We start from the raw sequence: 16,777 nt of genomic DNA on the forward strand, positions 1-16,777 counted from the left end.
GTAATTGTAGAAACTGGGGAACTACAGCAAATGTCTGCTCAGTCTACAAAGGAGAATGTGCTGGGGACTTAATTTTTTTTTTTTTTTTTTGCAGATTTTAAAAAGTTTCAGAATTATACATTTACACGGGATAATGTGTTAAGTAACTATTAATTCATTGAAATAATTTCACAGATGTGTAGCAGCTCTCACCCTCAAGAGTCCCAAAGCACCTTGCAAGTTTACAGATACATGATACAAGTGTCCACCACAGAAATGCAGCCATAAGGGGCAACATGATAGTAGTTTAACTGCACAGCTTAACTATAGTATTCAAGAGTGGAAATGAACACTATGGTTGAGGACCAAATCTTCAAGACTGCAAAAACTGCCAACATACACACCCCTTCATGAGTGTACCCTCAAGACGGGATAAGTGTATACACTATCTTGGATGGAAGTTAAGCAAATTTTGTTACTGAAACTGCAGAGCAATTATAAATTACACGGGCCGCAGCACATTGGAAACCTTAACTCATGATTTATAGGGAACAATTACAAATGGGACTTCATTCTTTCACTGTTATTTTAAATACACACAGTTGAAAACGTGTCAAACTTTTTGCAAAAGTATTAGTGAAATCAGATTCAAAGCTTTCTTTAAGCCACAAGAATTATTTTGTTGGGGATTGCTAGAAAATATTTAACTAGCCCTTTTCAGTAAGGACAAAATTACTAAAACCACACAGTGTACAATACCTCATTAGTGGTCAATTTGAAAGCAACATCTCTCCCCCTTTATACTGATGACTTTGTAATCTGCCATGCCAGATATTAGCAGCACAAAGCCTCCAAAGCTGAGCACTGACATGTTATGCCCAACAGTTGACTTAAATCAAGCTGTTCATAACATTAAGAAGTGTAACATTAAAAATCCAACTGGAATGTCATTTCCTGTTTTGTGGCTCCTCTACCATTACAGTACCATCCCAGGGCATAAAACGAGAGCTTGCACTGCAGATGCAGTGACAAGGCAGAAACTGCTTTTTTTTTAAATTTAACTTGTATATATTACAAAACATAGACCAACAACATAACCAGGCCAAAGGTACATACAATCGATATACAGAATCCTGACAGGTTTCAGAGTAGCAGCCGTGTTAGTCTGTATTTGTAAAAAGAAAAGGAAGGCTTGTGGCACCTTAGAGACTAACAAATTTATTTGAGCATAAGCTTTCGCGAGCTACAGCTCACTTCATCGGATGCATTCAGTGGAAAATGAATGCATTCGATGAAGTGAGCTGTAGCTCACGAAAGCTCATGCTCAAATAAATTTGTTAGTCTCTAAGGTGCCACAAGCCTTCCTTTTCTTTTTGAGAATCCTGACAATACACCCACATAGTCTACAGTGTCCAGCACTTTGCAGAGGTGGCCTTGCATAGGCATCCAACACCCCTTGCAAACTTCACTCTAACATGTCCCAGCTAGCTATGCATTGCACTGTCATGATATATGCATCAAAATATGTTCATTTACCTCTGCACATAGATGGAAATAGCACAGCAAGACTGTAGCCTCAGAACATGTAATAAGAAGAATTATAAATACTAAGAACAGGAAACCAAACATGTAGTACATTTGATGGGACCTAAAACACACAAAAGAAATGTGTCAAATTAGTGTTCAATTTTTTTTGTTACATACCTAAGAAATAAGTAATTAGAAAACAGAACAGGCTTTGTCTGCATTGTTGACATACTCCTCCAAATCTTCAGCCTCTACCCGCTATCCCTCTACCTTCATGAGTAAATACGCTGCTTACACAATTGCATTGTTGAAGTCAGGGTAAGGGCACCTCAACGCTCTAGCATCGTTTTGTAAAACAATTAGACCCTGACTACATAGACCAGGGAAATCATTCCTTTCCCCTCACCTTTCTGTCAAGGACTGTTCTCACTAGAAAGGTACTATCAGAATTTCAAATCTCAGGGCCTTCTGAGACCTTATGCTCCATTGGCTCTCTCTAGTGCTGCTCTCCAGCATAATATCTGCCTCCTTCACATTGCTTAAATTAGTCTTCCAGCTGTCTTATTTTACCATACCACGCCTTCTAACAGTTGCTCCTCCACTCCCAGACTTCTATCCTTAGACAAATCAATCCTATTCAGCTCAAGGGTCATCTAAACGCTTGACCATACAAAAATGCACCCTTTCCTACCAAGTGCATAAGTATCTGTTTTATGAGATGTGGGAGGAAGCATTAAATCTATGTAATAATTAGAGGGATGCAATTACTACAATTTAAAGATATTTCACAAAAAAGGAATACTGGCAAATTCCTTCATGTCTCCCTCCTGGTTTTTCTGAATCCACTGTTTTGGGTTCTCCGTGCTCATTGTACATGTCCATTTTTGAACTGACAGGCCAGCCTGCCCATCAAGTAAAGATACAATACTCACCAAATACTGTTTAGAATGAAAAAAAGCTGAATAAAAATACAACCAAATGGCAAGATGCCACCCATGATGATACCAGGCAACGGCTTTGTGAAAAACGACTGCTCCGGGATCTGACGAGGAATCTGGTTTGTACGAACTGGGTGTTCAATAGGCTTTGAGAGAAATTAATACAATTAAAAAAGACAAATAACTGTAAACAACATAGTAACAAGGTAAGATAGGAAAAAAAGTGTTAAAAATTAAAGACACTTAAGATTATTATTTCCTAATACTAGCTCCTAGGAACTTGACATGCTTAAGTCTCCCATTATATTCATCCATTAGGATATGTTTTCATCCATAAGGCTACATTTTAGTCACAGATATTTTTAATAAAAGTCATGGACAGGTCACGGGCAGTAAACAAAAATTCATGGCCCGTGAGCTGTCCATGACTTTTCCTATAAACCCCTAACTAAAACTTGGGTGGGGGGCTAAGGGTGCACTGGGACGGCCCAGGGGCGCTGCGGGAGGTGGCCCAGGACCCTGCTGGTGCTGGGAGAGGAGGGCCAGGCCGCGCCCGCTGGTGGTGGGGAAGGGGAGACAGTGGCACGCAGTCCGGGACCCCCAGCTGGTGCTACCTGGCTCTGCGTCCCTGCAACTCTTAGGTGGTGGAGGGATCCGGGGGCTCCGCACGGAGCTCCTGCCACAAGCGCTGCCTGCACAGCTCCCATTAGCCAGGAACTGCAGCCAAGGCAGCTGCGGGGGCAGGACCTGCAGGCACAGGCAGTACACAGAGCCTCCTGGCCCCTCCACCGCCTAGGAGCTGCAGCCCCATGCCAATGGGAGCCGGGGAGCCCCCCACCGCTCAACCCCTAGCCCTGAGCCCCCTCTCACACACCCAAACTGCTGCTGGCCGCTGCAGAAGTCACAGAATCCGTGACTTCTGTGACAGACTCGCAGCCTTAGCCATACGCCACTGAGCTAAACCAAATCTCTAAAGATGACAAACTAATGCACAAACCAATAAACAGTGATTTTTTGGAAATTCCACTGCAGCGATGACCTAGTAAATTTCAGCATGCAGGAGGGAGAGGTCTTTATTTAGTTTTTGATGGAATTACTGATTTTCTTCTAGATGTGTTAACCTTTCAGAAGACTGTAGCACACATACTGTGCAGACAAGAGGAATGTCAATAAAGATGTGTTCTTAGAAGAGATCCTGAATGGCCAGAAAAATATTTTGAAAATCAGTTTGTATTCTTGTCCATCATACAAAAAGATCAGAAGTTGGAAAACAGTTCATTTCAGAATGGACAGCCACATGCATCTTAGCCAAATTTTGGTGTTGACAGCTAACACACTAACTCCGCATGAATAAATACTTGATGTTAGAACAGAAAAGTATTATACTGAGTGGCAGATAAGACACACTTAAACAATGCACTCAAAAACTACCTTTTCTTTGAATCCAAAATATGCACCAATGAAGGTTAATGGGACAGAAATTCCAAACCACATTGCCAGGATAGCAACCAGTGTGCCAAAGGGGATGGCAGCTGATGATCCCTTCACCCACAGAATAAGATTCATAATGAAGAAATCAGCGAAGACAATACTGAAAAAAAAACCCAAACAAAAAACAGAATTTTCTCACTAGCAGCGTAAAATCGGAAGAGAATTAAATATTTTTAGGTGGTTCATAAAACTAAAGGATTATGAATATTCACTTGTAGTCTATGCAATATTGTTTCACCACTAATACATAAAAAGTGGTAATTATCACTTGCAACAGCTAATTGTCTTTAATCTTTAGAGTCTTTTAGCAATAAGGCCACTTATTTGGAAGACCTTTAATTGGCTATAAACAAACCGAGGGAACGTGAAGAGCCACTATCATAAAAAAAGTTACATGGTGTGTTTAAGCAAACACTCTCGACTGTACTGTACTTTGCCTGCCCTTCCTTTCCCATCACTGCTAATTGTCTGGTAATGCTTTTAAATAGCTCTTTTCTAACGAACCTGTTATTCCTTCTGCCAAATTCAGTCATTGCTGGCAAAACCCACTGTTCAAGATACCACAAACTACATCAGAGCTACCACAGGCTAATCCTAGAAAAAGCTTCTTGTTACAACCAAATCTCTCTTCAGCCATAGGACACAATATATAAAAAGTGAACAAAAAAAGTGTGCTAGTTCAACAACATTACATCTTTGTACTATAAGAGATTCACAGTTTCAAAGGGAGCTAAGCTACTGAAGCAAGAGTGTGTTATTGCTTCGGTTTAATCAGCATTATACCTTCCATTTTCTCAAAAACATCGATAAAAAGGAAAAAACATTCAGAGTTTACTAAGCCCTAAAGGCTGGTTTTCTAAGCCTGAAGAAGTCCTCTTCGACAGTCTTCTTGCACTTTTAGTACAGAATTGTGTCACAAAGCAAACAACTTTCTCACCCCATTTTATTCCCCTAAACCCTCCATTTAAAAAAAAAAAGTTTTTGAAGACTTCTATTTTGGAAATTAAGATGTAGGTCATGCTCTCCTGCACCCTTTCCATATGCTTTCTGAAAATCCTTTCAACAAATGAGACTGAAACCCAGTTTTAATTATTTGAGAGAAGTGATTAAGATTTCAAACATGTTCCATCCAGTAATAAAGCAATAAAATACATTGCCAGGGAACCTCATCTGGGAATCTGCATGGATTCCCACCACCCAGGGTACAGGAGAAGATTCAGTCCCAGGAAGGGGCATTGTAAAATGAACCACTCACTGGGACTCATATGCAAGAATTCTTGAAGTAGAATTTACACTAGTCTCAGACGAAGCTAAACATTCCATTGTAGTGGACAACATCATGCAAAGAGAAAGCAGTGGGCAAGCCATTGCACAAATGGTTCCCAAATATTCCTGTGAGTAGCACCCTATAAATGTGTGATCAAATGCAGTTAAAGCAAACCCTGCATGTTGTATTTTAGACCTTGTTCATGTCAGTAATCCAATCTCTGCTTCTCCCCTTCCAAAGATAAAGGAAAAATACTCTGTATATAAACTCAGCCTACTGAGAATATAACTGCCTTGGGCTGTTTATGACATTATGCGGTTTCACTGAACAAGCACAGCATAATCAAGACATCTGTTCTTATTTTACCAACCCCAATCATTCTGCTTCCTCTATGAAACTGAATATATTCTGGAATTTAAATTATCAGCATGATTTTTTTTCTACAGATAAATATCCTTTGCACTGTGAAGATATCTAAATGACAGCAGGGAGACTGAAGCACATTTTGTTTAGGAATAAGATTTCCACATAGAAATACTACAGATTCAGTTGTCACCCAATACATCAGGTTTCATTCGATCCAATTCTAGTTTATTCAAACCAAGCCATGTTTTATTAATTCTATTTTTCATCTGTCTTCATACAAAGATACAGACGTTTTGCTGAAAACAGATCTTGTTAAACTCCATTCTGCAATAGGTTATCCAGAATAAAAATCTGAAGGCAAATTCAAGATATTTACTGAACACAAAAGCAGAAAAATTGCTTTAGCTATTCACAATGCCAATAATCTACTATATACATTCTATACATTTATTTTCCACTCTACCACCCACCCACCCAAAAAGCCGTGCCAAGGACTACCTCTAATAGGCAACCTTCTGTCTTAAAGGACCACTTTAAATTACCTCTACGGTTTCCAGTACAATTATATATATTACATTAATTTTAAATTTTATTTTTAGGTACATAGACACAAAAACATACCTGAAACCCTAGTTTCCAAATGAAATGTTCCTAAACCCAATTTTAAAAGCTATACATGTAGAGCACCACATTGTTCTTCATGAACTAGTCTCTAGTCCCGTCTTTAGCAAGATTATTCACTGCAGTAGCACACAGCTGCTATTTTAGTCATAAAAATAATTTTGTATAGAACACTAATGTCCCTATTATATAGTTTCACCAGAAGAACATTCCAATATATTCAAGATACAAACAAGATAAAGTGTTTGTACCAAATTAGTAAGGAACTAAAACTTACAATCTCAGACCTAACCCTACTTCCTGTATACTAAGTACGAATAGTGTGACTGACTACAATGGGGGTAGGATCTAGCCCTGATTTATAAAGGTGCTCTTAGCAGAATAGCTTTTCCAAAAAGCCACCATAATAAGCCATGCATTTACAATGAAATATAGTCCCTACTAACGTTAACGTGAGTATCTAGAAAATACTGAATGCTGTAATCGAAGAGCTGGTGTATTATATCAGGATTAATTGCAGCAGCAACAATACAACTGAGTCAATGGTTCACAAATTTTTCCATCTTAGAACAACAAAAAAACATTTCAGGCCCCACCTCCATAGTGTTGGGACTACTTATGAAGGAAGGAAGGGATGGTCATGACCCCCAGGTTGAAAAGCCATGTTCTACAACATTATGCAATTTGCAAACTCTCCAAATACAGGAGATTTACAAGCTTTTCTTCCCACTCTAAAATGTTGTGTAGAAAGGAAAATAAAGTAGGGAAGCAATAAAGGCAACGGCACAGCCCCTGAAAGAGTTCTGTGCTAAGAAATCAGTGTTTTTCTTTATTTGTGGTAGAGTTATATACAAGAATACAGGAAAGAACAATTGCATAAGAGTAAGGAACAAAAAGTACTGACCCAGGGCACAACAGAGCTGTCAGCAAAACATTTGTCTTCCACTTTTCACCTCGAAATGCTGAGGAATAAGTAAAAATCATTACTAGAGAGTTTTAAATGCAATACCTCTTATAAATATTTTGCAGTATGACAGCAAGGAGCAGATCTGATATCCGAGACACCAGCTCCAACTTGAATCACATATAATGCCTGGCAATGCTGAATTTAACATGCTGTATCATATGAAATAAGCAATGGTACTTACTCTTATACATTCTAGCAGATACATAACCAGCAGGAGTTCCCAGCAAGACCCACAGTACAACTGCACAGGTCATCAAAGCTCCTCGGTTGGCAGGAGAAAGAAAGCCAAGGCAAGCTAGAACTAAAGATGTGAAAAGACAGAATAAGCCATTTATCACATTTTATTAGCATATTCTATAGCTCACACCACAGCACATAGGTTCATCCAGTTCACTGAGACAGCATATGTGTATGTATACATACGCACACATACCAACTCGTCATAAGTGCACACCATTCTGGGCATAACTGAACTAAATGCTTGTGTATTTTTACCTCATACTCAAAAGGCTAAGATTCCTGTGGCTAAACGGCTTCAAGAGAGGCACATGGTTGAAGTCTCTGCTCCTCCAACAACTATACCATGAGATTTCAGCTCGGAAATCAGCTTTTAAAAGCTTAAAGAATGATGCTTCTGTAAGAGTACATTTATTGCATAGGCAACCATAATAGTTTAATACATGCCATAAGAGTCGTCCAAGAAAAGTAGGCCCAGAGTAGTAAAAAGCAGTGATTTATTTTTTAAAAAGGTAGTTATAAGAAGCATGAAGATAATAGAACTGGATCTTAAGTAACCGATTTAGAAACTTCAAACTCCAGACAAAGGTTATCACAGCTCCCACGATGGACAATGCTTATCTTCAGGAACAAGGTAGACCATCTGGAAAATAAGGTCCCCATATTTAAAAAGGAAAAAAAGGAGGCGGTAGTTTGAGTTCTTGAACAAACTGTAAGGGCAACCCCAGATTTGAAAGGCAGTTATTCAATTACAGACTCTGCAATTAGTGGTATGTGAAATTTTTGTATTTGGAAATAGACTCCAAGAACTGTCATGGGATTTGGAAGGACCAATTTATGAAGACACAAAAAGGTAAGTTATTATACTTACATTTAAACACATTAGGAACAGAGAAAAGGATGTTGAACTAGAACTCTGAAAAGTAATGCTCTGTGTGAAATGTTAGTCAGCTAGGAATGCAGTGAGTTGGGGTGGACATATTTACATGTTCTGATCTTCTAACAAAGAAAAGTACTGATGAAGTGGAAAGATAAAGTTGCCATTTTCACTGTTAAAAATAATTCACCAAGTTTTTAAACTCTAAAACAGAAGAAGGCCAACAGAATGTTAGAAACCCAGAACTATAATCATATCTTACATTACTGATTTGTTTCACCAACCTGTACAGGAGTACCCTACTCGGGCTGGTCAAAGACTATTGGGATTTTGTTGGTGTGATTCTTTTAAAATTTAAAATATTGAATACAAAAGTTATTCCTCTCCCCATAAGATTTTCATTTCTACTTTTAATGATCAAAAAGGCAGAAAAAATCTTCTACACCACTGTGTAGACTGTATGAAGTCTTATCTTCTAACAGCAAGTTTTCCTTGTTGTTTATTGATAATGGTCTTGGCAGAACAGCTACATAATCAGCCTTCAGGCCACTGGCAGGTCTATGCTCTACGGGAGTCAAAGGCTACAGAACTGATGGTTCCTTGTTCACGCTCAACACCACACAGGAATCTTTATTAAAATTAAAGCTTAAAAACAAGCCAGAAGGGAAAGCCAACATCTTACAGTATGATGTTAAATATGGCGAGAATATATTTTAGAGGAGGATCAAGGACAAGCATATACTGACCCTTCTGCTTAATGACCTATGCTACAAGGGAAAACAAGCTACCCCTTCCTTTTCTCCGCATAAGATGTTTATAGATAACGGCAAGTATTGAAGGTCAGTCTGAATTTGCTACCATTTTATCTGGACTTCTATCTGTATTTACTGTAGACCAGTTCTCTGGTCTGAAACATTTAATCAAAGAATGTGTTTTTTTGCTTGGCATCAAGATATACAGAAGATAATGTTTTGCTGGTATGTACAATTTAGAACAAATGATTTAATACCAAGTGCTACAAAAATATATAAACGTCAGTATGTGCCAATATTTTACTGTGTAGTAACAAAGGGAGTTGTAAAAGATTTATATGAAACAATGAAGTATAATAATTTGAAGGAGATTACAATGTTATGGCTGTATCTAGGTGTTTGTGCCAAGCTCAAGTTACATGAGCACTGATTCAGTGCCATTTTATTGGCACATACTCAAGTTCTTATTTCAGAATGACTGTTGACTGTTATATCAACTTTATCAGAAAAAATGTGTTCTGAAAAATATTAGAGCTTTGATTAAACGTCTTTGAACTTACCTTACTAGGTCCAAGTATTATTGGACCATGATGAGTAAGTGTGGACTTCTAGTATATTTTTAACAACTTTTAAAAAGGGGATTTGGACTGGGGCTACTTCACTTCTATAGCATGTGAATTAGCCCTAATAGAGAGATGCTGTGATAATGATCAAAACACTACTATTTGCAATAGCGTTATTGCAGACATCTGGGTCATTACTATGGGCAAATGTATTTTTCTTTTCTTAAAAGGAAGGATTTGTAACCAATCAAAAGGATAGACAGCAATGCAAGAAATCATTTCATGTTTCTTACAATTACACTAAGGTGTAAGTATGTAATTTTAATAAACCTTATTATACTTACATAGAGTAATAAAGGTCATAATGAAAATTTGCGTTCCTTGACCCAAGAAGACGGATAACAGCATTCCCTTCCTTGGAGGTCTAAATACATCTCCATGAACCAACTTCCAACCAAATTCCTCTTGAGCATCTTCCTGCATAATAGCAACATCTTTATTAAATATACATAATTCAGCAATGAATATAAGCAAAATGTGAAACGTGCTTTCAAAGTTTGATTAACTTTCAGTTTGGCCCAAAGACAGACTAATTGCATTGATTCATCACTCACTGGTTTTACAGTCCCCTCATGGTTTACTGGAAGAAACAGGCAAGATTTATCATGAAAATGCTTGCCTTTGAGAGTGACAGAGAAACAATGTAATTAGCAAAGATCCTCATAAGGTCAACGTGAATGTAAAGCAAAAGAAAGCATTCCATTTAATTTAACTTGGAATACAGCAATTCACATTGGTTTAAATAATTATGCTTTGAGACAAGCAAAAGAGATATCTGCCTCAGTAACAAGAACTAAGTAATGACGGGCTTTTTGCTTTACTTCATAAGTGCAAATTTGGGCTCCCTCTGCTCCAAATATCTTCCCTGTTAATTCTCAAGTTGAGACCATTGTGTTCTTCATCATGTTGCTGTCATGTTGCTAAATAAACTAATGTAGTCTGAGTCTTAGGGAATATCAATCTGGAGGAACTAAGCAGCAGTCAACTCTGAAAAACTGGTGGTTTCCAACAAACTTGGCCCATGCTAAAATAGCTGTGCCCCATTCAGTCAAAGAGTGCTGGGTTCCCTACACATCATCCAGCCTAACTGTAATCAGTAAATATTTTCTGGGGTGTTTGGTACCAAAATTAAACATTCACAGAAAAGAGGTGGGAAGGAAGGGAAACAGAACTGCATGACTGACAACATCTCTTCATTTCCTATGGAACATTTCATCATCTCCCTAGTGTGAGGAGCTTTGTGTCCACCTTGTTGATAAACAATTCTCAAGAGCTGGGGGTATGCTGCAAGTGGGACTTTTTTTAATGTGTTTAGAAAACAGTTTTACAGCAAGTGTTATGTCAGCAGGGAAACAGAAACCATAGATCCAGAGTTAGGTAACAGGGAACATGATTATTAAGGTACAACATGGAGGAAACGCTGCCAAACTCAGTATCATAATAAATTCTCCTCCTGGACAGAAGTCTTCTAGTTACTCCTTTCCCAAAAGTACAGTGCACTTTTGCTGTGGGAGTCCACATAAATCTGGTTCCCATTTCCAAAAGCAGGAAGCTTCTATTGTCCTTACTAAGCCTTTTTTCATAAACCAGTAAGTAAACAAAGCATTGGTTTAAACGTTGTTGCCTGAAACAAATGCTTATTTTTAATTTACCAAAAAAGAAAACTGAAAAAGAAATATCCTTTTCCAGGATGGACCTCCTAAATGCATGCCTTCTATGCCAATCCAACAGGGGACAAGGCAAATACTTTCTATTGGCACATTTGGAAAGGTTTAACGAGTGAAAGAACATGAGTTAGATTTTCCATGAGAAATTAGTCAGCAAAAATACTTTCCTTGGAAAACAGAGCAGGTTCTGGTCCCACCACCAACTTTGCTCTGAAAGTTGATGCATTATTTGTGCTGCATGTCTGAAAAAAATCAGATCAAGCTGGGCAGCCTGAGTCCTTGTTTGTCTTATGTGAACCAGAGCACTCCCCACTCAATGGAGTTGGATTTTTAGTAAGCCTACTAAGGAGCAAAGGGGTGGGTCTCAGAGCTCAGGCTCCAGCCCAAGCGTCTGCACTGATATTTTGAGCCCCACAATCCCAAGTCAATTGACCCAGGCACTGAGACTCGCTGTCACAGATTTTTTATTGCAGTGTAGATGTACCCTAAAATACTGTGTTGGACTTAGAGCCACACTGCCTCTGAGAAGGTTCAACTGTTGTTTTCAGTACAACTCCACTAAAATGGGAGTTACATCTGCTTATGCCAGAGCTAAACCTGGTCCCACCATCTGGATGAAACAGCGGTTAGACCACTATCGATAAATATTCTATGTCCGACTGCAAGCTTGGTATTTCAAACCTGTAAAACAAGTAGGTTTGAAATATGCAATGTTTAGGCCTTAAAATGAAGAGGTTTACATCTACAACTGACGATTACTAGAAAACAATTCTCTAAATGACAGTTTTATGTCCATGAACCTCATGCTTTAGATTTAAGATGTAGAAGTAGTCCTTTCCCCATCCAGTGCAGAAATCAAATAAACCTGTTAAAAAAACATTTCATTAAGATTATGATAGGACAGCAGAGAGCACGTTTATTTGTATTTTAAAAAGGAACAAAGTCGTACCAAATTCACTTCAGGTTGATTAAATTTAACCAGCAAGAGAGGCATAATGATTTTGGTTTTTACCATTACAATGGACTCACAGAAACCTACATATAGTAGTATAGAAATTCTCAGCTTGCCTTTGTAGCCATCACTTGATGCATTACAGGTTTACTTGTTAGTGTCCCTCACAAGACATCCAAGCGTGTGCACAGGCACTCAACATTAAGTTCTTTGAAATATCTGAATAGAACACACACCTCACCTTTGCTTACCCCTAAAGTTTATCCTTCCACATTAAAAGTTTGTCAAATCGAGGTGGGGAACTGAGCCTCTTAATCATATCTGCACCAAATACTCTCTTCTTTGGGGAAGCTGACATTTCAGTAAGGCCATTTATTACTCTCAAAGAGCTGATACATCTACATATTACTTATACTGACCTCCTAGACTGCATTCAAAACTGTAGTTAATAGATTTTTTCTTCCTAGAAAAGGAGATCTAAAAACCATAAGAGTTCTACTCACAGAAGAGTCAATCTGGTTATATCTTGCAATATCTTTATGAAGAGTCCTTAGTATGATCATAGCCACCATGCCAGATAAGAAGAGAACAATTACGAGGGAATTCATTATGCTGTAGATAAAGAAAAATTCAAAGTTTCTATCCACTTTTTCAGACTTCAGCATATGCACTACATAATATGTGCACATCTGAAGTCTGAAGCACATTTTTGGATATCAAGTTTGTGTGTAAGTAGTTCTGTCAGGTATTTTAAATTTTAATGTTTTCCTACACAGAAAAAATAAATTATAATAGGACATACTACTATAACACAAAACTAGGAAAGCCCCTGCAAAGCCATTCTGCTGAAGAGCAGAGAATACTAGAGAATCTCAACCCAACTGGTTTTTGCCAAATGGATTTTATATATGAAATACAATCAAATCTATGTAATTCCATTAAACAAATTAGTTACATATTAAATATCAGATTTCATGTATGATATGTATTGCTTTTTTAGCATTTATGTACAGCACACATTTTCCTCTTTACTGTACAACTTATACATTAATTCATAAACAATAGATCTTTTGGTACATTCTCTTGCATAAAAAACCTCACTGACTATCTTTCGTATTTAACAGCAGCAGCTAATATTAAAAACAAAACTTGTACAGATAACCTCTATTTGGTAATCAGAGCAAGCCAGATGGTAATGGTAAGAAAACTGATGGGCAGTAACCTTCCAAAAGCTCTGCAGAACAAGATGATAAAGCAACCTCCATGTTTTCACTTTGCTTTTGGATACTAATGGCACATTCCTTTGGTGACATGCAATACTTTAGCTGCTCCCAAGAGATCCAAGACTGACAAAAGCTGCTTTACGTATTGAAACAAGGAAGTTCATTTGCTTGGAAACTAACAGACTTAATTTTACATGTAACAGTTACATATCCTGAAAACTGAAGGATAAGATCTTTGTGCTTCACTGCAAGATGTATTCACTCCATAAATTAAAAATTTTACCTAAACCACTGAATGTTGGTATGTGGCATAGACTCCAAAATGTAGTCCCATCTGGAAGCCCACTTGATATCATTTTCCTATAAACAAGGTGAAACAAAATGATTAAACAAAAAAAAAATGACTTTGGGGGAGTAAAGGTTTTGATGCCACTTCCTAAAGTTAGTGAGTATGCATAATCTACTTGACTCCAATCTTCATTTTACATACAGGTATTTTCCCTGCCTTATACTCTTTAATCTCTTCTTCTGACTGGTTTATTTTATGTTTTATGCTTTATTTTATGTTTTGTCCTTCTCTGTAACTTACTTTATAATGTCTATTGCCTGTAATTTTTGAATTATCTGTAATGTTTTTGGGCACAGTTTATATTGATCAGGGTTCTTCTGAGTAAAACTGTACAACATAAAATTGAACTCACCGCTTCATGTCAGTTCATCAAGCTACTCTGTGAAGTTACCATCCCACAATTTGGTAAATGGATCATGATTCACTGGATCAGATTTTCAGAAAACAATGTGCAATTTACTATTTTGGCATCCAGTTGAACTTTTGTATGCGCTGTATGCAAACAGCAAGTGCACAAATGTGTATATTTTTGCACATGCACAGGTCTGAAAGCCCAACCCTTCAAAATGGGTCAAGATGTCAGTCTATCATGGCCTCACTAACAAAAAGTCAGCTGCTGTAGAACAGAGAGCAAATTTCTGTCTCTTCAGTGTGCAGACTGCAAAATCAGACTGATAAAACAGTGGCCAAACTAAAACAATGCAGGTGCGATAACAAATCATAAAGCTATTACTATTTAAGTTATGGGCTTAGTTTACTTAGTTTTAAAAGTAAATGTCCTGGATCCATAAAACAGCCACTACTGATTTTACTGGTTTATTAATTTTAAATTTTAAATAAATAAATAGCATTTTTTCCTTAGAAAAATGCATTCTGACTATATCTAAAGTAAAGTTTAAAGGCAGCAAACTGCAGAGAGTCAATTTTAAGTGTACCTGATATTTAAGATGTAAATAGTGACATCTGCTGGAAATACCTGAACTAGCAGGAATTATCGACTTGCTGAAAAAACAAGTGTCCCAAATGCATAATGCATTTTGTAAATTACTGAACAACATTGACATGATAAATTGCAATTTATCCTCAAGATTTAAACATATGTTAATAGACAGGAGGTTCATCCATGTCATAAAATTGGCAAGTCTAAGGAGGACTGGATAGCTTAAGGGAAAAGTGCAAGGCTCTATATTCTATAACCTCAAGGTAGGTTCAAGTTAACTTCAGATGGGTGGATAGTGAAAGCTATCATCATATGACAGCTGTATGGCTGTCTTTGCAAAAAATGAACTAGTGCTCTCAGTCCAATTCCTAGTAGACAGGTGTCTTACATCATAAAAACAAACCATAATTGCCACTTTTTAAGGTAGGCTGAACAGGGGTATCAATTTTTGAAGCAACAGGGAAACCGAACTATCCTCACACCCATAAGAGGTTACCTTTCAGATTAGGGCAAAAACACATTCACAAGTACGATTTGCTACTTACTGCCTGTGATGTATTAGGTGAAATAAGGACTGTTTTCAAAGCCACTTATCCAGTAGTTAATTTAGTGCTCGCAAGTGTCTGGGTAAAATTATAACGAAGACACTTTCAAATCAGATGGACAGCAACTCAGTTGACAAGAACTAAAAAAATATGCTCACTATGAACTCATTCATTAAAGTAGGTAAATTATAAAATCAAAAATGTCTCTAAGAAAGTTTATCTATAAATATATTCTCTCCAATATGAGGGTTGCTTAAATTAGCGATCCACTGTGAACAGTGACTATGTAGAAGAGTTACATGAACCAATAGCTCTGTTCCCTGTGTTTAGAGCCAGATCTGCAAACTTTAATGCCAAATCTAAGTTCTACTTAATTTTACTGCTGTTAACACTGAAGAACCAATGAAGCTACAGAAGAGTGATCTGGATTTCATTTCCTTTTTAACCATCAGAAAGACAGGTAAAGTTCCACTTGCAGATTAGAATTTGAGGACAGTTGGATTGCTCTGTTGTAACTGAAAGCATAATTTAACCTGTAACATTTTCATTACTGATGACACATGATCACAGAAAAACCCTGCGTGGCTTTCAAACTCAGAGCTGGTAGTTAAAGCCATCTTTTTACTTGTAAACAGAGAAATTTGCTTCTGGAAGTCATTTTTCACAGTGCTCTCCTACTGCATTCTGAACTTTGGGACTGGATGTTTAATATTTTTACCTACAAAACTGCTTACATTCCCAAGTTGTTCCTCAGACATATTAATATTCATAAAACTGTATTAAAACAGTGAAAACATTTATACTGAATAAATAAATAACTGCCAGAAAGAACCTGGATCCAAACAATTTAGGAGATTTGTTACTAAAACATTAATAATACTTACTTCAAATTTCACAGAATAAGTGTAGATCAAATCCAGTTTGTTTGTGAATTTACCAGGAATCTCCATAGCGGGACCTCCACAATTTAAATTGTTTTTATCTGTATGTTTGTAGCTAGCAAGACAGAAATTTTAAATAAGATTCATACCTGCTGTATTGGGTAGAGAACTTCTTCAAAATTATTATCTACTTTTTTTGTATCTTTTCCCACCAGTTTTACAGTTTCTTTATTGAGAAAAGGCCTTCCGGTTCCCACCATCAAAATGGACTTCACCTCTGAACATGTGAAGGGTTTGGTTTGAGGTTTTAGAACAGGGGTGGGCAAACTTTTTGGCCTGAGGGCCACATCAGGGTATGGAAATTGTATGGCGGGCCATGAATGCTCACAAAATTGGGGGTAGGGGTACAGGAGTGGATAAGGGCTCTGGCTGGGGGTGAGGACTCTGGGGTGGGGCCAGAAATGAGGAGTTCAGTGTGCGGGAGGGGGCTCCAGGCTAGGGTTCCGAGGGGGAGGTGATGTTTCCGGCTGGGGGTGCGGGCTCTGGGGTGGGGCTGGGACCAAGGGGTTTGGAGG

At 37.7% G+C, this 16,777-nt stretch overlaps 1 protein-coding gene across 1 annotated transcript in view; it reads right to left on the bottom strand.

Annotated features, from left to right (window-relative positions):
- LOC311526699 (transmembrane 9 superfamily member 2-like) overlaps positions 1–16,777 on the bottom strand; it is a gene marked incomplete at its 5' end in the record, with an annotated part of 41,176 nt that overhangs the window by 11,251 nt on the left and 13,148 nt on the right. The window contains 9 exons of the mRNA XM_084639989.1: positions 1,516–1,627; positions 2,439–2,590; positions 3,876–4,035; positions 7,094–7,151; positions 7,338–7,457; positions 9,930–10,062; positions 12,768–12,876; positions 13,771–13,847; positions 16,206–16,317. Coding sequence (XP_084496115.1) covers positions 1,516–1,627; positions 2,439–2,590; positions 3,876–4,035; positions 7,094–7,151; positions 7,338–7,457; positions 9,930–10,062; positions 12,768–12,876; positions 13,771–13,847; positions 16,206–16,317 — 1,033 coding nt within the window. The remainder of the gene's footprint in view (positions 1–1,515; positions 1,628–2,438; positions 2,591–3,875; positions 4,036–7,093; positions 7,152–7,337; positions 7,458–9,929; positions 10,063–12,767; positions 12,877–13,770; positions 13,848–16,205; positions 16,318–16,777) is intronic.

Source organism: Lepidochelys olivacea, assembly GCF_965140295.1.
Source record: "Lepidochelys olivacea isolate rLepOli2 genome assembly, chromosome: 9".
In the NCBI taxonomy this organism is placed as follows: Eukaryota; Metazoa; Chordata; order Testudines; family Cheloniidae; genus Lepidochelys; species Lepidochelys olivacea.